The 23,257-nt window shown below is 40.1% G+C and overlaps 1 protein-coding gene across 3 annotated transcripts in view; it reads right to left on the bottom strand.

The window, feature by feature from the left end:
- gpam (glycerol-3-phosphate acyltransferase, mitochondrial) overlaps positions 1-23,257 on the bottom strand; it is a 93,198-nt gene that overhangs the window by 24,859 nt on the left and 45,082 nt on the right. For 2 of the 3 annotated variants that reach the window (XM_060842137.1, XM_060842136.1), the window contains exons 5-12: positions 21,913-21,986; positions 19,963-20,076; positions 12,512-12,661; positions 11,088-11,187; positions 4,778-4,911; positions 1,815-1,914; positions 948-1,160; positions 271-384 (exon numbers count right to left, since the gene is read on the bottom strand). In XM_060842137.1, the coding sequence (XP_060698120.1) occupies positions 271-384; positions 948-1,160; positions 1,815-1,914; positions 4,778-4,911; positions 11,088-11,187; positions 12,512-12,661; positions 19,963-20,076; positions 21,913-21,986 (999 nt within the window). Of the gene's footprint in view, positions 1-270; positions 385-947; positions 1,161-1,814; positions 1,915-4,777; positions 4,912-11,087; positions 11,188-12,511; positions 12,662-17,702; positions 17,780-19,962; positions 20,077-21,912; positions 21,987-23,257 lie in introns of those variants that run through there. The other variant, XM_060842138.1, reaches the window with a different exon arrangement.

The following is a 23,257-nucleotide window of genomic DNA, read 5'->3' as shown; positions in this document are numbered from 1 at the left end:
GAGGAAATAAAACAATCTTTTTAATGACCTTACTTTGGGCTCTGAGAACATCAGCCATGTTCTTTCACATCACATAACCCTTTTATGCTTAATATTGTAAACCACATATTACAATTGCACTGTTTTGGCACTTCTAAAGTGCATAACAATTTATACATTTCAGGTTATAGTGGGAATAAATTAGTCTGTGGAAAAACTGGTTTGACCATATTGAATAGATCACATTTTTAAAGGGCTAAATGCAGGCGATTGTCTGGTTTGGTCACTCACCTTAATGGAAAAAGGCTGTCCAAAGTCTACTCGGACACAGCCAAAATTTTTACGAAGCATTCTGAAGACTCCTTGTGCAACACCCCAAAGACTCTCTTTCTTTTTAGGTTTTCCCTAGAAAATAGCATTTTTATTTACATTGCTATACATAATTCAGAATTGAATCAGTCACTAAATTATTTTAATTTAAAAGAACAGTGCAGGTTGCTTGCCATAAAACTAATAAATGGTGCCAAATCCACCAAGTAGCCCTCTGTCTTCAAAATTATGGCAATACATTTGGCTCCCACTGGTTCATAAAATTAAGCAATTCACCTGCTTCTCAATGCTCAATTTATAAGATTCAGACAAATGCACAGGAAAGGAATAATCAACAGTAGTTATATGTACATATATTGTGAACTGACTACAGTTAACAATGAATATTTAAATAGCTGTAAAAAGTCTCTGACATTTCTCTTGGGTATGCATTCTCTAAAAGATTAATGGTCAAAGTTTTGTAAGAAATGCGTGGTACAATGGGCACAGAGTTTCCTTGTAGCAAGAAGCAATAATGCATCATTTATGTTAAACAATCTGTAATCCATATCACTTCCAGTCAACACCACAGCAAAGTTTTAAAAACAATTTTGCAAAAGCACTCCTGACTATAACCAAAACCACATAATACTACCTACCAGCTGTTCACTGTTATAATTGCCTTCGATGATCCGGTCATATGAAATTCCAACTGGAATAATCATAACATCGGTAACAGTATTTTCATAAAGGCTATCAACCACAATAGAAAGAAGGCCTGTCATGGCCCTGTATGGTTTACCACTCCGAGACCGTGTGCCTTCCACAAATATTTCCATAAATTGCCGCTGACGGAGAAGTTCCCCAATGTACTACAAAATGGAACAGATAACATTCAAATAAAAATAGACCAGATGCATAATTACGTACTCATACACTTTGGACTAGCTTTCCAACAATTCCTTGCACCTATCATCACTGAACATATATTTTAATATGATATATGCTGAAAGAACTAATTCCAGCAACACTGAATATACTGCTATACTAGATGTTCAGTCATGGACCAATAGAATGTTTTTATATTCTTTCATGGGATGTTGAGCATTTCTGGCTAAGCACATACCCAGCAAACCCTAGATAATAAGGGCAATTTTCTTCCCAGCACTAAAAGTGTTGAAAGTCCTGTTTAGAAAGTTCTGTATGAACCAGTGGACTGCCAGACAAAACCTTAAATTCAGTTTATGACCAGACTGAAAGTATACTTCAGTCTGTGGGAGTACCAATAACACAAATTAATGCAACAAAAAACTTCCCTCAAGACTCGGCACACAGGTAGACATCAAAGGCCACTTTGCATTGAAAAAATAACAGAATTACACAGTGCAGTGAAAGAGAAATCAATTCGGAACTTTCTCACTGTAAATGACCCACTTATTTATGGCTGTCATGAGATCCACAGTGCAAACACTGCTAATCCTTCCAAGGATTTGCTTCAACTCCCTACTATTCACATCGAAACTTACCACACGTAGAACGGCTCTATACAGGACATCCTTTCGTCCATCTGCACAAATATCCAACTTTCGACGGATGAAGAAGCCACCTAGTTTTCTTATGAGAGTGCTGAAAAATCAACATTTACCGTCTTAAAACAGGTGAATCAGGACAGCCACAACAATCTAGCCACAGTGATGAGTACAAATGACAAATCAGTAACTTGGGCCATTTTTCAGGCAAATAAAGACTCCTGAGCAGTAGAAGATCTTAGCAGCTTCAATTTAAAGCAGCTTCTTTTCCATTATTCTGTGTCAGAATAGTTATTATAACCATATAGTTATATGGCATTCTAAAGCTTTATTTTTAAAGCAAGTCACCAAGCTAGAGCAGTAAATCAGATGATCACCTAAAACCTTCCATTTATTGCAGTGTCACACAATAGTTCTCCTACTTAAGCACTGCTGGGATCTATGCTAAAATGGCAAGAATAAGATGTAGACTAAAACAGCAAACAATTTTTTCCAACAACAAACTTTAAACTGAACTCAAATATACAGGCTAACGTACCAGCATCATATTTCCCTTTTCCACAGCAAAAATTGTTCTGAATTTGTTTTGTAAGAATGTCAATTTATAAAAAAATAAGTAATCTAAGGCTGCAAACTCACGTTCATCAATAATTTCATCAACTGCTCAAACACGCTCTCAGAACCCTCAGAATTTATAAAAAAAGAGAATTTAATCCCATCAATGAAAAGAAATACTAGTGTTTGAAGGGTGCTGATCCATTGCAACGTGTTTAATTAAACAGTGTAAATAAAATTTACCGTTTAATAATCAAAACCTTACTGTGCAGATAGAGGCCGTTTGGCCCATCGAGCCTGTACCAATCTGTCAAAGACTATCCCACCATAACCCCACATTTACCATGGATGACATACCAAGACTGCACATCCCTGCACACTACAGCATGGCCAATCCACCTAACCTGCACATCTTTGGACAGTAGGAGGAAACCAGAGCATCCAGAAGAATCGCATGGAGAATATACAAATTCTATACAGACAGTCACACAAGGCTGGAATCAAACTTGGGTCCCTTGCGCTGTAAGGCAGCAATGATAATCACTGAGACTCCATGCTGTCCCCATGGGGCATCTTGGACATTTTTCTCACCAAGCACTTTCTTTAAAAAAAAAATCAGTTAAAACTCAAAATAACCTCGCACCTCGCCCCTCACCAAAATTACAGATGAAAGACGAATAGATATTTCATCCCATTCAGGCTGTTCTATTTTGTTAATTGAGGCAGATTTGTTCTTTTAATTCCAACGTCTTGCTCTTTTTCCATATCTATTATTGCTACTTATAAATTAAAGTAGTTATTGTTTTGTTGAACGTCAACTAATCTTATGTAAGAATATAAGAAACAGGCCATTCAGCTCCTGAAAACAACCCTGCAATTCAATAAAATTAAGGTCAATCTGTCCCAGACCTCAACTGTGTTTTTGTGCTGGTGGAAGGTTTAGGGGAGAAGTCAGAAGCACATTCTCTACTCAGAGAGTGGTGGGTGTGTGGAATGTATTACCAGCGGTAGTAGTAGAGTCAGACATATTAGGGACACTTAAGCGACTCTTGGATGGGCATATGGAAGATAGTGCATGAAGGGTATGTAGGTTTTGTTTTAGATTAGATTCCCTACAGTAAGGAAACTGGCTCTGCAGTCCAACAAGTCCCAAGAGTAACCCACTCAGACCCATTTCCCTATCCTATATTTATCCCTGACTAATGCACCTAACACTATGGGCAATTTAGCATGGCCAATTCACCTGACCTACACATCTTTGAATTGTGGGAGGAAACCAGAGCACCAGGAGGAAACCCATGCAGGCACGGAGAGAATGTGCAAACTCCACACAGACAATTGTCAGAGGCTGGAATCGAACCCGGGTCCCTGGTGCTGTGAGGCAGTGCTAACCACTGAGCAACCGTTTGATCTTAAGAGTAGAAAAAAAGGTCGGCACAACATCGAAGGCCAAAGGGTCTGTGCTGTACTGTTCTATGCATAACCTTCAACATCTCAACATACCAAAGACGTATCCACCTCCTCTAAATATTTTCAGTGATCTTGCCTCCACAAATCTCTGGGGTTGGGAATTCCATACATTCATGACCCTTTGAAATTCCTTTGCATCTCAGTCTTAAATGAACATTCCCTTATTATGTAAGTATGTCCCCTGGTTTAAAATTCCCCACTAGTGGAAATAGCTTCTCGAAATTTAACTCATCAAACCCCGTCAGAATCTTGTATATTTCAATACAATCATCTCTCATTCTTCTAAACTGAAGGCAATCTCTATAAGTCAAGCCCTCTATCACAGGATTTAGTCTAGTGACTGCCTTTTGAATTGTTTCCAATGCCAGTACAGAGGAACCTCAATTATCTGGCATTCGATTATCCAAGTATTGGATTATCCGACAAGATCGCAAGGTCCCGATGCTTGGCTAAACCATGTTATCTGGCACTTGATTATTTGGAATTCGATTAACCAAACAAAATATTCCCCACTCGCGTCCTTTGAATAATCGAGGTTCCTCTGTATATCCCTTTTTTAAATTCAGGGACTAAAATTGTACACAGTATGCCAAGTGTGACCTCACCAATATCCTATACAGTTATAACAAAACTTCTGTATTTCTATTGCACCAAATAGATCCAAACAATAAAGACCAAAATTCCATCTGCCTTCTTAATTACTTGCTGCACTAATTCTGTTTCATGACCTCCGAAACAAAACTTCACCTTTTTAAATTCCTTTGTATGAAGATTTTTTTTTTCTGCAACTTTGAAACAAACAGGCCAATCATATCTATAAGCAAAATCTAATAGCAAGTGTCTCATCAGGTTTCCGGCATACAATAAGCTGCCCAGTGTGTCTGTGCCAGCAGGAACTGAGTAAAGAGAAATAGCTTTGGATCCACCTGACTCACCTAAAAATGGGGATATTCAGATTATTCCCCGCAGCAATATGCGGTGCTTTGATATTATGACAGAATAGAATGAACGTGAGCAGCAAACAGTCAATGTGCGATTTGTGAACTGGCAGAAACACCAATGGAACATTCTGCAGTGAAAAGAGAAAAAAGACAAGATTAATGGACTATAAATGATTATTTGAGGAAACTCTCAGTAATAGGCAAAAATGTGGTCAAATAAAAGCTGAATAAAACTGGATATAAAAAGCTATGTAATGCATGATATTCATCCTTTGTTTTATCCATTGTAACGCTCGATCAGATCTACAAGAATAAGTGGTACATCTTATTTTGCCACAATTGCCTTGAATATAATCTTGCAGTATTATTAGAATTCCTATTTTTTCAAAGATAATATCATCATACGAACAGCATGGAGATCTGCAACACAATATATACACAACATATTAAAGCCAGCATATTGGCAAATTAATTCAAGCTTTTAAAATCTCACTTCAAGCTGCAGATGAGTATTACCAACCTGCAAACCCTTTATACTTATTTCTCATTGTCAACAATTCTCAACATAACATCGCTTTTAATACAGGACAATAATTATATTCTCAAACATGCGAAGGATAAATCCTGTTAACATGTTACAAATGAGATTTCAGAGTGTGATCAATCAAGTACAAACACAAAGTACATGTTGTTCTCTTTCAAACAGACAGATGTGAAGGACAGTACTAAAGCTAAATGTTCACAGATTTAAAAGCTTTTAGGTTACAGAGACATGCATTACAAATTATCAACAAGTTTTCAATATGCTTCCATATAAGGTAAACAATTATTTTTAATTGACATGTTCAGATATTCTGGCACTCAGAGAAGGTGCCCTACCATTGTGCCACAAGACCCCTTAGACTCCCATAGATATATATAATTAATCTATACAGGCATATATCTTTGGAACAAATGAGACTTGAGCCAAGACCATCTCGCCGATAACTCTACCAATGCACCACAAGAGCCCCTTTACATCCCTAATATATATATAGTAGCCCAAACAGGGATTTTGTGGAGCAGTGTCAGTGTCTCTATCCCAAATCAGGTTCAAGTCCCATCTACTCAAGAGAGTGAGGGGACAGGCCTCAGCATCGTAGTCATCACCAAGGAGAAGGTGCTAGCTAAAACTGAATGGCCTGAAGATGAAAACGTCCCCAGATGGACTACACCCCAGAGTTCTAAGGGAGATAGCTGAAGAAATATTAGCGGTGCTAGTGATAATCCTTCAGGAATCACTAGATCAGGGAGGGTTTTAGAGCAACACTACTTTTTAAAAAGGGAGTAAGGCAGAAGATGGAAAATTGCAGACCAATTAGCCTAACCTTAGTCATAGAATCCAACGTGAAGGATGAGATTTCTGAATACTTACAAATGCATGGTAAAATAGTACAGAGTCAGCATGGTTTCATCAAGGGGAGGTCACGCCTGACAAATCCGCTAGAATTCTCTGAGGAATTAACAAGCAGTTAACATCAAGGAGAACCAATGGATGTTATCTACCTGGATGTCAAGAAGGCTTTTTGAAAATATGCCACATAGGAGACTACTGGATAAGATAAAAGCCAATGGTGTTAGAGGCAAGGTGCTAGCATAGATAGAAGCTTAGCTGTCTGGCAGAAAGTGGAGAGTGGAGATAAAAGGGTCCTTCTCAGGATGGCAGCCATTGACAAGTAATATTCCGCAAGGCTCAGTGTTGGGACCGCAACTTTTCAGTTTACACATTAACAGTATGGATGAAGGAATGGAGGGCATTCTGGCTAAGTTTGCAGATGATACAACAAGGACAGGTAGCACTGAGAAGGTGGGAAAGTTGTAGAAGGATTTGGACAGGTTAGGAGAGTGGGCAAAGAAGTGGCAGATGGGGTACATCGTGAGAAAGTGTGAGGTCATGCACCTTGGCAGGGAGAATACAGGTATGGACTATTTTCTAAATGGGGAGGAAATTCAGAAGTCTGGTGTGCAAAGAGAGTAGGGAGTTCTAGTCCAGGATTCCCTCAAGGTAAACTTGCTGGTGAGTCAGTAGTTAACAGTGGCTCAGTGGTTAGCACTTCTGCCTCACACCACCAGGGACCTGGATTCGATTCCACCATTGGGTGACTGCCTGTGTGCAGTATGCACATTCTCCCCGTGCCTACTTGGGTTTCTTCCGGGTGCTCAGGTTTCCTCCCACAGTGCACAAATGTGCAAGGTAGGTGAATTGACCTTGCTAAATTGCCCATAGTGTTCAGGGATGTGTAGGATTAGGTGCACTAGTCATGAGAAATGTAAAGCAATAGGGAAGGATCTGGGTGGGATACTCTGCAGAGGGTTGGTATGGACTTGTTGGACCAAATGGCTTGTTTCCACACTGTAGGGATTCTATGACATTAAGAAGGCAAATACAATGATGGCATTTATTTCAAGAGGACTTGAATATAAAAGCAAGGATGTACTTCTGAGGCTCAATAAAGCTCTGGTCAGGCCACATTTGGAGTATTGTGCGCAGTTTTGAGCCCTACATCTCAGGATGAGTGTACTGGTCCTGCAGCGTGTTCAGTGGAGATTCATGTGAATGGTCCCAAGAATGAACGGCTTAAAATATGAGGAACGTGTGAGGAATCTGGGTCTATACTTAATGGAATTTAGAAGGATGGTGGGGGGGGGGATCTAAGTGAAACTTACACAATACTGAATGGCCTGGACACAGTGGATATTGGGGAGAGGTTTCCATTGATGACAGAGACTAGGATACAAGGGCACAGCCTTAGAGTAAGGGAAAGACCTTTTAGAACAGAGAGGATGAGAAACGTCTTCAGCCATAGAGTGGTGAATCGATGGAATTCACTACCACAGAAGGCTGTGGAGGCCAGGTCATTGAGTTTATTTAAGACAAAGACAGATTGCAAAGGGAATCAAGGATTATGGGGAAGAAGTGGGAGAATGGGTTTGAGAAACTTATCAGCCATGATTGAATGGCAGAGCAGACTCAATGAGCTGAATAGCCCCACATCTGCTCCTATGTCTTATGGTTTTACTCCTGAGGTGTACCATAATATTCCTGAACAGAATGATTAAAAATATTTATAGGAGCCTAAGTGAGCCCCCAGTTAATGAGCCCCTCTTGAATATAGTTGGACACTCAACCATTATACAGTGAATGTGAAATCCAGCAAAGAAAAAGCAAATTAAATAAACATGATTTGAAGAGAGGAAGAAATTGCCACCAATTTGTTTAAAATGTGAATTCAAACAATAATTAAAAGCAATTCAAGCATTGCTCTCAATTTAGAATATTATTTAAATATCTCAATTACATTAGAATATGAAAGCACTCCCAGTGTCCAATGTCATACAATTTGCACCGACCATGCGCATCAATTACTTTTAACTTAACTGACTACTCCCAAAGCACTTTTACACAAATGAATATAACATTTATTTAAAAGATGAATCAGGTTTGGAACAACTCTGGTTATCATTGAATAGTTCTGTGCTAGGATCATTGAAGAATTGGAGGACGAGTTACATGATGACTTTACCTTCTTAGGTTTGAATATCTGTGATGCCTAAATTAACACTGTCACAAGTTAAACATAAACAGCTTGATTTTGTTCTTGATTACTCAATGTAGAATATTTCCTTTCACTTCATGGCAACTCAATGTATTACGTTTAACAGCAAGATCTTAGAAATTCAGACAATACTGAATATTGCCAATATTGCTTCATTGGGACTGCTTTATGAAAATCCAAAGTGCTTAGTCTTATTGTCCTTTTTGGCTGTAATCTCTCTATTTCTCTGCTCCCACTCACAACCACCATTCCCCAGCCTGAGAAAGACTGCTTGCATTCCATCACTTTTTCTTTGTTCTTAGTTGGCAAGGTACAGCCTTGTAGTGCTGAGGCTGCATTTCAATTGAGAATCTTCTTAGAAACATTCCAAATTAGCAAAGGAAAATAATGGAGCTAACAATTTGGTATTGCACTGATATGCAACTTTAAATAGTACACAGTGTTGCCTGGGAAATCAAAATAGTGCAACTTTATATAGAGCATTGCACAATGGAGAAGGTGCTGAAAATGTGTTGCTGGAAAAGCGCAGCAGGTCAGGCAGCATCCAAGGAACAGGAGAATCGACGTTTCGGGCATAAGCCCTTCTTCAGCAATGAGGAAAGTGTGTCCAGCAGGCTAAGATAAAAGGTAGGGAGGAGGGACTTGGGGGAGGGGCGATGGAGATGCGATAGGTGGAAGGAGGTCAAGGTGAGGGTGATAGGCCGGAGTGGGGTGGGGTGGAGAGGTCAGGAAGAAGATTGCAGGTCAGGAAGGCGGTGCTGAGTTCGAGGGATTTGACTGAGACAAGGTGGGGGGAGGCGAAATGAGGAAACTGGAGAAATCTGAGTTCACCCCTCCGTGACTCCCTCGTCAGGTCCATACACCCCACCAACCCAACCTCCACTCCCGGCACCTTCCCCTGCAACTGCAAGAAATGCAAAACTTGCGCCCACACCTCCTCCCTTACTTCTCTCCAAGGCCCCAAGGGATCCTTCCATATCCACCACAAATTCACCTGCACCTCCAAACACATCATTTATTGCATCTGCTGCACCCGATGTGGCCTCCTCTATATTGGGGAGACAGGCCGCCTACTTGCGGAACGTTTCAGAGAACACCTCTGGGACACCCAGACCAACCACCCCATGGCTCAACACTTCAACTCCCCCTCCCACTCCACCAAGGACATGCAGGTCCTTGGACTCCTCCATTGCCAGACCATAACAACACGACGGTTGGAGGAAGAGCACCTCATCTTCCACCTAGGAACCCTCCAACCACAAGGGATGAACTCAGATTTCTCCAGTTTCCTCATTTCCCCTCCCCCCACCTTGTCTCAGTCAAATCCCTCAAACTCAGCATTGCCTTCCTAACCTGCAATCTTCTTCCTGACCTCTCCGCCCCCATCCCACTCCGGTCTATTACCCTCACCTTGACCTCCCTCCATCTATCGCATCTCCATCGCCCCTCCCCCAAGTCCCTCCTCCCTACCTTTTATCTTAGCCTGCTGGACACAAGTTCCTCATTCCTGAAGAAGGGCTTATGCCCAAAACGTCGATTCTCCTGTTCCTTGGATGCTGCCTGACCTTTTCCAGCAACACATTTTCAGCTCTGATCTCCAGCATCTGCAGTCCTCACTTTCTCCACAATGGAGAAGGTCACAAGGTAGGGAAAATAATGCATGTTATACAAGAACATCATGTTTAATTTGATGTTCAAATCAGCATCATTGACAGCCAAAATGACTCAAGTCTCCCCCAGCATATATACTCCTGCAGGGGCTCTCATGATGAAATGACAGTGTCCATACCTCTGGGCAAGAAAGCCCAGAATCAAATCCCACTAACTCCAGAGATGCATCATATCAAGTCTGAACAGGTTGATTAAAAATATCTACTCACTCCTGGAATAATTAGTAAATTGGACAAAAAATTATAATACTGAGTCTAACTATTTAGAAATAAAGGTTCAAACAAAAATGCTACTAATTACCCTCCAATTAGTCCTCTTATTTCTTCAAGTTACTTAAATTTCTTCCTTCCTAGCAAAGGTTTCTCTTAAATTAACATCAGATAAAAAGTATTTGGGTCACAAGCATGCCTGGTTAACTCATCATTCAATTTTGTGTCTATTTGCAACCCACTTCTAATTATAACCATAATCATGACCTTAGGACAATAATTTAGGAATTAAAACTTGATACTTTTGAGAAATGAACCTTGTTGCTAATTAATACATTGGTATTTTCTGAATGATATTTTTATGATGAAGGTATTATAGGTTCAAAAGTTTTACGGAAAAAGTACCAGATGAGAAAAGGCTGAGTTCATTCAAAGCAAGCTTAAAGCTTGGCTTTTTCATGGCATCTGAATCCAAAGAAACCATTCAGAGGCTTGTGTCAGGCTTCTGAACTACTTATCTCCATTGGTGCTAAAGCTCAGCAAGCAGTAAGTAGCTTTGAACTGTTCCAGTATCATCAGCAAACTCATGCCAACTGGATACCTGAGCAACAACATGCTAAATTGCTATTGATTCCACGTAGAGCAAGTGAGCTAAGGTAAACACTTCATCAGAAGGCACTGCACAGGATCCAGGTGTTTCCCAACACAACAGGTAGTTACCCTCATCATTCTCACTCTCCTCTTAGCAACCAGCCAGCAAAGCAGATATAATTTCCCACTCAAGTACACTGCACTTCATTAAGTTTGCACTTATTTGTAATTGCTTACCTCTGCTGCAGCTTTTTTAACCATTTCCAGCTGCCCTTTGTGTATCTGAATGCTCCAAAAAAAGCCATTGAACAGTTTTAGCAACACCCAACCTGTCAATCTAAAAAAACAAAATAGGTTATTTACGCAAACGTTTATTGGATGCAAACTAGGCTTTGCATTTCTCTTCTCTGCACAGAACCTGAAGCAAACATCTTGTGACATCAATAGCGGTTCTATACAGCTACTATTGGAAAATGTATATATTAAATGATTGGAGCATGAAAAATATTCTATTGTGAAAATGAAACATAGCCAGAAGGGAGAGGGGAGGTGAGAGGAAGAGGAAGATGGTGATTCCTGCTGTAGCTCAGCATGGCAGAGGGTGGGGGCTACTGCTGAAGTTTTACAAGTGGGCTGTCATAAGGTTTACAGAATGTACAACATTCAAAAGAACAAACAGCCTTAATTGATCTGGGGTGGTCCCATAAAATTTGGGGTAGTTAGTCAGCCTTCCAGGACAGTTAAGACCCTCTATGACTGTTCTGACTGATCAACTAACGCAGCACTGATCAGAAATGGGACCTTTGTACAGTCCAATCCCAATGCATTTATGTAACAAGCCAGCAAGAGAAATCTGAACAAACTTCTGATAAATTATAAGAAGCTCTTAGCGGTTACTGATTATAAAGCTATTTGTTTTCTCTGAGGGAACAGATGAGAACAGTACACAATCTAGCAGGATTAGGATCTTTGCTTTCCGCTTATGCTGGCAATACTGCGATTTTGTGCAATGAATGGAATTTGTATCACAATGACCTTCCAAGTATCAAATGATATGGTGGTAGAGGGGTAGATGGGAGGAGAGAAGAAACACAAGAGGAAGAAAAGTACGAAAAGAAATAAAATACAATGTAACAATGGCATGAATTTGTGATGAACATGGGAGAACATGTTTGACCTGTTTGATGAGCTCATGACCTTGAAAACCATTCCTGGAAAAAGGAAAATACTGGAGGACAAGATTAGAATTAAAAAATCAAATAACACTGCTATGAAGCACTGTGTTGCAGCCATTTCTACCTTCAGTTTAACAGCTATGAAAGCAAAAGGGTGGGAAGCAACCTGTTTGCTACCCAGTAGCTCTCTGCCCAAAGGAACGGTATCTCTACCAAAATTCAGAGCTTAAAAGCTTGTTTGTCAGCTTAGTTCACTTGGCTGAGTTTGAGGTCCATACCTGAATCTTTAATGATAGGAGCTGCCACTTCAGTGGTTTGTATTGTCAAGGTGCAGTCTTTCAGATCAGATGCACACCTAAATAGCCACTTTCAATGCAATATGACAGGAAATTTAATCCAGATAATTTGACCATTTTTTAAAATATCTATATTAATTACAACAGAAAATTGGCAAAAGCAATGTTTTGTCACAATCTCATCAATTACCTGATCACAACAGGTGAGATATTGGCCACCATCTGCTGAAGGATTCCTCGAGCTTTTCTCTTTACTTTACTCACAGCTTTGGTGTCTGGCTGGGCAAGAGTTTCCACAGGCATTCTTTCAGCTACCGTCTCCATAATAGCTTTTTGCACTCTAATCGAAAGTTTACAGAATTAATTTTTTAAAAACTGGATATTTTCAAGTAACAATGCCTAACTCTACTGTTTTAAAAATGGTATTGCTAATGCTCATGATTGAGCCCTACAAAAGCAATTTTAATGCTCATATTATATTGAGAAATCCAAATGCCAAATGCTACATTTAGATTTCATGAATTTCATTTTGACTGCATTGCAAATACAGTCTACAGTATTTGGATATCTTGTTGGATATTGAGAACATTTTTGGTTGCAGAGTTCCTTGGCATTCTGTTCCTACCTCTCTTTCTTCCCTTCTCTTCTCCACACCCACCTCAACCAACTTCACCTCTTTTTCAAATACTGTACATTGATGATATCGGTACTGGAGTCTGTTGGAAAACATCACCAACTTAATTTCAAATACCCCTTCCTCTCTCTCACCTTTGCACCAATTTTCTGCGACTCTTCAGTTCCTTGACTTCTCAGTTTCCATTTGAGGATAGGTTATCAACAAGTATTCACTTCAAGCCCACTTCTACAGTCAGACAGTTCAACTATACTTCCTTGGAGAAAGTGAGGACTGCAGATGCTGGAGATCAGAGCTGAAAAATGTGTTGCTAGAAAAGCGCAGCAGGTCAGGCAGCATCCAAGGAGCAGGAAAATTGACTTTTCGTCAATTCTCCTGCTCCTTGGATGCTGCCTGACCTGCTGTGCTTTTCCAGCAACACATTTTTCAACTATACTTCCTTACACACTGCTTCCCATAACAACATCATTTTCCTAGCTTCTACCTTTTCTTTTAATAGAATTCCAATAGGCCATTCTGCCCAAGAAGTCCATACCAACCTCCCAAACAGCAACCCACCCAGACCCATCCCCTTACTCCATTCCTGTAACCCTGCATTTCCCCCAGCTAATGCATCTCACCTACACATCCCTGAACACTATTGGTAATTTAGCGTGGCCAATCCCCCTAACTTGCACATCTTTAGACTGTGGGAGGAAACCAGAACACCTGGTGGAAACCCACACAGACACAGGGAGAATGTGCAAACTCCACACATTCAGTCACCCAAGGCTGGAATTGAACCCAGGTCCCCAGCACTGTGAGGTAGCAGTGTTAACCACTGAGCCATCATGCCATGACTTAGACTTCCATACCAATGTTTCTGATGTGTCTTCAATTTTCCTAACTGAGGATTCCCCTCAATATATTTGACAGGGCTCTGCATCTGGCATTCTATTTATTGCATTTCTGCTCTTTTCCCTCCAAGGTTCCCCTTGTCCCCACGTTCCATATTCAGCTCGGCTACCTTCAGAATGATGCTATTACCAAACACAGCTTCCCCTTTACTCTAATCTCAGCATTCCAAATGGAACAGTCCCTCCACAGTCTGGTCATTCCTTAAACACCCCATTACACCCCCTTCCTTCCCATAGTATATTTCAATGTAAGTACCCTTTAACCTCCTCCACCTTTCCCTACCTTCCATGGCTTCTGGATGTAAAGTGATAACCTGTATTTCTTTCAATTTATATATTGTATTCGCTGCTCACAATGCAATCGGTTCTATATTGGGTAGGTCAAATGCAGATTGTGTGACTGGTTTGCGGAATACTTTGTTTCTACCTCAGCTTGACTTTTTTTCTCCACTTGCCCAGTCCCTTCCCACTTACATTCACGATTCTTCTGACCTTTACATTAGTTTCAGAATGAGCAATTCCTCGATATGCACATTCCCCCATCAGGACAATCTTAGAGCTCTCCACTTCTTCTTAGAAAGAAGGCCTGAACCGTCCCTACCCGCCACCACCCTCCTCTGCCTGGCCAAGTTTGTCCTCACTTTGAATAACTTCGCCTTTAACTTCACTCTCTTTCATCAGATCAAAGGGTGGCCATGAGTATCTGCATGGCCTGCAGTTATGTCAGTCGCTTTGTGGGGTACATGAAACATTCTTTGTTTCAGTACTATTCCAGACCTCAGCTAGAACTCTTTCTCCAGTGCATCAATGACAACATCGGTGCAGCTTCCTTCACCCATTTGGAATTTGAAAAATTTATCAATTTCACTTCAAGTTTCTACCCTGCTCTCACCTTCACTGGTCCATCTCTGACTGCTCCATCTCTTGACATCTCTGTTTCTGGAGATAGGCTGGTCATCGATATCCACTTCGAATCAGACTCTCTCAGTTATTGGACTGTACATCCTTAAACTCTGCTTCCTGTAAAGTCTCCATTCCATTCCATTCTCCCAGTTTCTCTATCACATCTGTTCTGATGAAGCCACTGTCTGCAGAGGGGCCTCAGAAATATCCAACTTTTACCTTAACTGAGGATTTGCCACCATTGAAGTTGATGGGGACCTTAGCCATGTCTGACCCATTTCCTGCACTCCTCTCATTTCACCAGTGGGATGCCACTACCAGACACATATTCACCTCCTTGCCTTTGTCAGTATTTGGCAGGCACTGCTCTGTCCAGAACACCCTGGTTCACTCCTCCTCCATTCTCAATACCTCCCCACAACAACTTCCTGTGCAATCGCTTGTTCACCTTCCACCTCCTCAATATCGAAAGCTGAAGACCATCTTTCTATCGGCTTACCTGCACTTCAATCAATCTAGTTTACTGTATTTGCTGCTCACAATGCGGTCTCCTCTACACTAAGGAGATGAAACATAGACTGGGCAACCACTTTGTGGAACGCCTGTGTACAAAAATGACCCTTAGCTTCCAGTTGCCTGCCATTTTAACACATCACCCTGTTCCCTGGCGAACATTTCTGCCTCAACTTGCTGCAGTGCTCCAATGAAACTCAGCGCAAGGTAGAACAGAATCTCATTTGAGAACCCTTCAGCCTTCATGAGGGGGGCTGCCTTCAGTATAGCTGACCCATTTTCACCCACTGATGGTCCCCATTAGCAGCCTTTCTTCCTCTCTGAGAAAATATCATCCATCCTCTTGTCTGCCTGTCATTCTTTCTCTGGGTTCCATCTACACCTACCCGCTCACTCCTTCCAGGAACTGCCTCCTCCCCTCCATTCTCCCTCACCCTTTCCCCACGATGTCTGCATCTTGTTTCCTTTTCTTTTCATTATTTGACGTTACTCTTTCTCTTCTCTTTGTTTCTTACAGTAGCTGCTCTTCATTCTGCCATTCACACCTCTCCTGTGCACATCTTTTGTTTCTTTTATTTGCCCCATTACCACATTGCTTAGCCCTGTTTTGTATCACTTAATCTTCCACTTTATCACAGATTTCCCTTTCTGTTTTTCATTCATCTTTTTCAATTGCACTTGTTTGAAATCATCACAGAACTAACTTTGCCTGGGTGTGATGAAAGCCATCAACCTGACATTTAAACTCTGCTTTTTTATCTCTCCTCAGATGTTGTCTAGATCAGATCCCAGCTCTGCAGTCCTGGCACATCCCAGTTTGGACTGGTAGTGAACAATTACATAACTATAAAGAGAAGAACACTCCAAAAACATCGTATCCTCTGTGATCGACAGAGCCCAGCACACCAGAGCAAAAGACAAAGTATTTGAAGGGGGGCATTTGCAACCACCTTGAGCCAGAAGTGCTGAGTGAACAACACATTGCTGCCTCTGCTTGAGGCCTCTATCATCCTAGATGTCAGACAATTTGATTCACTTCATGTGATGATAAGAGATCACTAGTCATTGAATATAAAAAAGGCTATCAGCCCTGACAACATTCTAGTTGGCAAATGGAATTTTGGCGTTCATTGCTGGAGAGCTGTGGTTTAAAAACAGAGATGTCCTGTTATTACTGTACAGATTGTTGGTGAGGCTGTAACTGATGTACATTGTACAATTTTGGGTCCTGTATTTAAGAAAGGATATAGTGGCAGAGGCAGTTCAAAAGAGATTCGCTAGGTTCATTACTGGTCTGAAGCGACTGAGTAGTCAAGACTGCTAAAATGGTTAGGCTTTTATTGATTACAGTTCAGAAGAATGAAGGGTGATCTTATTGAAAGATACAAGATTCTGAAGAGGCTTAACAAGCTAAGTGCAGAGAAGATATTTTCACCAGTGAGGGAATTATGAAATAAGGGATATAGTCACTGAAAAAAAAGGGCACTCATTTAAAACTGAAGACATTTTTTTCAGAGGGTAGTGAATGCTAGGAATTCTCTAACCAGAGAGTTATGGAGGTGAGATAACTGAAAGAATTTGAAGAGGAGGTTGATGGCTATTTGAAATATTGGGGAGTTGAGAACAATGATGATCTGGCATGAAAGAGGAGTTTAAACCTGGGGAAACCAGCTATGATCTTCTGAGCAGTAGGACAGGTTTGAGGTGTGCTTCTGCTCCTATTTCTTATATTCGAGATCACCTCCCAACTTTTTCCAAGACCAATTCCAACTTCTCCAACCTAAATAGCTGAAGTTCCTCAATTCTGGAACCATTCTTGGTACTTTCTCTGCACTTTTTTAAAACCTTCATATGCTTCCTGAAGCATAGTGCCCAGAACAGGACATAATTCTCCAGCTGAGGTCAAACCAGTATTTTCTATAGTTTTCTTTTATACATTATGCCACTATTGAAAACACCCAAGATGACATATGTTTTATTTATTAATCACTTTCAGCCTGAACTGCCACCATCAATCCTTTCTTTCTATAATGTATATATACTTTAGAATTGTGCCCTTTGCTTTATATTGTACTTCTACATTCGTTCAACTAAAATAAATTACTTCTCAATTCTCTGAATCAAATTTTATCTGCCATTTGTCCACACGTTCAACCAAACTGTTTATGCCCTTTTTTGAAGTTCTACATTATCTTTCCCATAATTCACCACAACTTGAAGTTCTGTATCATCTGCAAATTTTGAAATTGTGCCCTGTATACAAAGATCTAGGTTACTAATATTTATCAGGAACACCTAACATGGGCCTGAGGAACTTCACGATTAACCTTACCCCAGACGGAAAAACAATGAACTATAACCCGTTATTTCTAGCTTGGCTAACGATTGAATTTTGGTGGTCTCATGACAAAAATACCCAAAATGTGAATGCTCACCTGTAAAGAATGGGATTCTGCCTAATCTAGGAGGGTTGCTGGCATCCACTGAATCCTACTTCAATATGGATCAGCACCTGGAGGAAGGGGAGGGGAATTTTAAGCAGCTATCTGGTGAGATTATGTAACTTATGGGGATCATTGCATGGGTGTCGAAGTAGACAGCTAGCGGGCTAAACCTGAAACAAGCATGAACCTCATTTTGATGAATTAAACTGGGATCCTACCTCTTTTGTGAGCTGCACCTACCTCGTTGATTGATCCCAAATGTGCCTTCCTTAATAAGGTCAATGCTCCAAACACAGACCACTGTTACTTTATTTTGCTTTATTCTGTTGCAATCTGATATGCAGTAAGATGACAGCATCTTCCTGCAACTATACCCGTGTTTGGGAGATGTATACAAAATTAATCAAACATAAATACAAATTCTCTACCTAGTTATTTCATTGTCTGGTAGTGTATTCTTTAGTGAAAAAAGTCTGAAGTCACACAACCCAAGGTTGGGAATCAAGGACTACAGGGCATCAGTTTAAGATTAGAGGGTAAAGAATAAAAGGGAACCTGAGGGGCAACTTTGTTACACAGAGGTTGGTATGCATATGGAATGAGCTGCCAGCAGAAGTGGTTCAGGTGGCTGCATTAGCAACATTTTAAAAAGCATTTGGACAAATATACGGATAGGAAAGATTTAGAAGGATATGGACCAAGTGTAGGTGTATGGAATTAGCATTGATGGACATTTTGGTCGGCATGGATCAGTTTGAGCCAAAGGGCGTGTCTCCATGCTGTAGGACTCTATGACACCAGGTTATAGTCCAACTGGTTTAGTTGAAATCAAAACATTTGACAGTGCTGCTCCTTTGTCAGATCTGACATGCAGTAACCAAAGAGAAAACAGTCAAACTAGACTCCTCTGGAAGGCCGCTGCCTTAGATTCAACATGTATGCCCAAGCTGTCAGAAGATATGTCAATGTCAAATTTATCAGCTGTGCTCAAAAGATAGTTCAGACGTCACCCAAGTACAATGCATTGCTATCCATATTCTCAAGACTAACCACAGCATCGTCATCAAACCAGCAGACAAAGGAGGAACCTTTGTCGTACAGAACGGAATGGACTACTGCAAAGAAGCGTACAAACAACTGAAAGAAAAACAAAAGGGCAGTGCTTGTGACTTCAAATAAATCTGTTGGACTATAACCTGATGTCTTGTGACAGCTGATTTTGTCCACCCCAGTCCAACACCAGCACCTCCACATCATGTTTAGTGAAACAGGATGAAAATGTTAAAACAAAATAAATCATACCTATAAACTATTTGTGTTTATGAGAACATTCTTTGTGGTCTTGAGCAAAATTCTTGACCTTTTTGTTTGAGAATGGACTGTGACTGCATTGGGCCTAAGATTTTGCCATCCATTTTTCCTGCCCCCCCCCCCCCCCAAATTTTCAAATCATGCTGCCACTTTCAATACAGGCAGAATTAAAACCACGATTCCTCATGATCACTCTTTTGTAGGAACTGTGGCAAACTGTTGGAACTCACCAGCAGTTTCTTTGGTATAATTCACTGCTTATCCAATTTAAAACAACAGCAGGAGCTATTTTGGGATTTTGATTCTTCACATGACAGAAATCCACCCAAGATTTCATACTTGTTTAAGTATATAATCATCATGCTAGTTGACCATAGCCGATAAAGTGACATGCCAGTGACTACCCCAGTTTCGCTAATCATCATTGTGCTATTATCTAAAATGTACTGACAGAACCATTGAAGGATCGGTAATCTTGCATTAAATTATTTAAAAGCTAGTTCCAAATATATATTATTTCAAGTAGACTCCCAATTTATAAAATAAAGTGACAACGGGTATAAACTTCCAGCAGTCCACTGTGGTCATACATGACTCTATTTGAAATGAAATCTCTCTTTTTCTCTGACCCAGATGACCTTAATGACACTTGTGCATTCTTTGGAAATAGAAGCATAACTTTGAGCTGGCTAGAAAACTGACTTGGAGGTGCTCATCCTTGGAAAAAAGCATGATACTGACTGAATATTCCACGTCCAACTCAAGTGGTTCTCTCGGTTAGGGGTTCAGACAGCACCAAAAACATTGAAGGGTTTATTTTATTATCATCAATCCTGTTATCTAGATAGTGAAAGTGACAAGTCTTCATGATATTATTTAACTTCAAGAAAATCTTTTACAAAAAACAGCTGGTAAATCAAAGCAGCTCAGTTTTTCATACCTGTCGTTGTTCAAAACATTCTCAATCACATTCCTTGAAAACATATCATGATGCACATCTCGTTCCTGAATAAACAAGACATAGCAGAGACGCCGTGCCAGCCAGCCTCGATATCTAAAATCACCAAATAAAGACATGGCAAATGCTGAATAATTTCAATCACTGCCCCATAGTAAGTACACCAGAGCTCACACTTTCAACATAAAGCATTTTTTTCTTGATGGCCTCACAACGATTTGAAATTGATTTAACAACAGGAAAAATAATGAAAATACTGCTGAACTATAATTGTTAAAGAAATACTTTTCACCTTACATACTTTTAAGTGATGGCAAAAAATACATGACAGTTGTTTGGTGCAATTCGTGATTTTTGTTTCCTCCTCCATAGTTGGTTTATTTGTCTGTTCTCTTCATTCCCAATGCAACACACACCATTTCCCCTTTATAATGTTGGTGCACAAGAAATCTATTTTCAGACCTATGATAGCATTATTCTCAGCTGGCCGTGAGGAAATATTCGACAATAATCACACTGGCTGGGATGCCATGTAATGCACCTGCCTAGAAATTGCAGAGCCTCCCAAATGATGCCACCTTCATAGGGTTGCATCAGATAACTGTGGCAATCAAAGATGTAAACTCATCATATTATTTGTATATTTAGGATAACCTGACAAACATTACTGAGAAGCTCATATGTCACATGTCCTACAGCACAGAAAGAGGTTGTTCGATCCCTCTATTCTGCACTCTCTCTCGAACAGCATTCCAGCAAATCCAATCCCCTAGCCTATTCCCCTGTCCCCGCATTTACCATGACCAATCCATCTGGCCTGAACATCACTAGAAACTATAGACAACTTGGCCAATCCACGTAAACTGCACATCTTTGGACTGTTGGAGGAAACCGGAGTACCCGGTGCAAACTCCACAAAGTCAATTACCTAAGGTTGGATTTGAATCCAAATCCCTGGTGCTGTGAGGCAGAAGTGCTAACCACTGAGTCACTGTGCTGCTCTAAAAATGTCTCTTAAAAATGTGCCTTGACTTAAGCTGCTGAATCATCCAAGTGAAAGATTCAACAGTGTGAGAGAGAAATCATTTATGCTTTTTCCAACAAACAAGTTGGCACCTGCTGATCAACTCAAGCAAGCTTAATTTGATGCTTGTTGTTCAATTCAATTTGGTTGTGCTTTCAATGAGCTTCAAATCTTAAGTAACATGAACATTTAACAATGCTATGTACATTTTTCTCAGTACTGTCAACAAAGTGTAAAATCTGATTCAAGATAACCATTTAATTTTTCACTGTACAGAGGGCTAAGTTCCACAATTATAAACAAGCTACATGTAGTATCTTAACATACACTAAAAGACATGAGTTGCATCTAACTACTCTCACACAATCTTTCAAGTAGTATAATCTGAGAAGGAGTTCTGTAAAAATGGAATGAAGCAACATTAAGATTAGTCTACAAAATTTAACTAAATGAATGTTTTATGCAAAGGTGTCATATCAGTCCAGATTAGCACTGCTAATTCACAGTACCAGGGACCTGGGTTTGATTCCAGCCTTGGGCGACTGTAGAGTTTGCGCGTTCTCCCCCTGTCTGCACGGGTTTCCTTCAGGTGCTCCAGTTTCCTTCCACAGTCCAAAGATGTGCAGGCTAGGTGAACTGGGCATGGTAAATTACCTCATAGTGTTATGGGATGTACAGACCAGGTTAACTATGGAATACGTGGGTTACAGGGATAAGTTGGAATGCTCTTTGGAGGATCAGTGCAGACTCGATGAGCCAAATGGCCTCTATCTGCAGTGTGGGAATTCTAATGATTCCTCTCAGATTATGTAAGTTGGATCAGTATAGCTTATAATCTATTTATTAAAAGAAAAAAGTCATTCTCCATTTTTTGTTTGGTTAATTTTCATGACAGATACAGATCATACCTGGTGTGCGTTTCATTAATATAAATTACATTCCGTAGTCCCTGAGAAGGGATGCTGGTATTGAAAAGTTTATCCTGGGTAGCAAAGAATAAAAGACTGAAGTCATGATTTTGCATTATGTTCAGAAATATTAAAACCACATTGTTCAATCACCAAAAATAAAGTGACTTCTTGTAACTGCAGCATGAAAATTCTGAATAGTGAGTTAAAACATAGTGATCAGATTGGGTTAAACTCATTAGCCTTTCACCTCTGACCTGGGTTGGAATCCAGACACTCCTCTGATACAAAACATCTCCTCTATAAGCATTCTAAATGAAACAAGCCCAGCTTTCTCAAATATTCCATAATTTCGTTAATAAACTAACAATCTCAGACAGACAGTAACAAAAATAGCTCTAAACAAGAAAGAGGGCATTTTGTCAATCATAACCAGAAAAGGGATTTCTAAGCTGGTCTGCGATGAATTACCCAATTTCAGCCAGGTGTCACGAACATTATAAATTTTGTTCATTTCCTTAGATTAGGGAACTGAAAATCATCAGGACTCCCAGAGATATTCACCAAAATCTGCTGTAATTGTGTACGTGTGGACATTAAGCAAAAACAAAATTATGATGTTGGCTGAGCAGCCTGCTAAGATTCCCATGGTTTGAATAGGAATAATAGTAGTCTGTGCAAGAATTTCCAAAGTGTTTGGATTAATACAATAGCAAGGAGTCAATTTGATCAGACAAGAAAGAGGGAAAATAAAATTTCTAGGAAAAATATGGGTAGTTTAAGCAATGCTTTAACTTAGAATGCACCACAGCTGTATCTCTACATACAAGTTGCAGAAACTGCCTATCCATTATCTCAACTATTACTTATCTTGGCAAACACAAAATCTGCAGAAAGCCATAAGACAGAAGATTAAGCCTTCAATTTCCTGCTTCTGCTTTTTACATCAGAGGTTGAAAATAAAAAAAACAAGAAAAAATGTTTAAACCAAAAACATTGATTTCAGTAAGGTGTTTGATAAAGTTTCCCATTGTAGAATATTGCACAAAATACGGAAGCATGTGATTGAGGTTGATTCAGTGGTTTGGATCAGAAACTGGCTAGCGAAAAGATGACAGGGGGTGGTGGTTGATGGGAAATATTCATCCTGGAGTTTAGTTACTAGTGGTGTACCGCAAAGATTTGTTTTGGGGTCACTGCTGTTTTGTCATTTTTATAAATGATTGAGAGGAGAGCATAGAAGGCTGGGTTAGTAAATTTGTGGATGACACTGAGGGTGTAGAGTTGTGGATTTTGCAGGTTACAGAAGGATATAGATAAGCTGCAGAGCTGACTGAGAGGGGGC

This window comes from Hemiscyllium ocellatum, chromosome 22 (assembly GCF_020745735.1).
Source record: "Hemiscyllium ocellatum isolate sHemOce1 chromosome 22, sHemOce1.pat.X.cur, whole genome shotgun sequence".
NCBI lineage: Eukaryota > Metazoa > Chordata > Chondrichthyes > Orectolobiformes > Hemiscylliidae > Hemiscyllium > Hemiscyllium ocellatum.
Note: the sequence above shows the minus strand (reverse complement) of the source record. Positions and strands in the feature narration are given on the sequence as shown.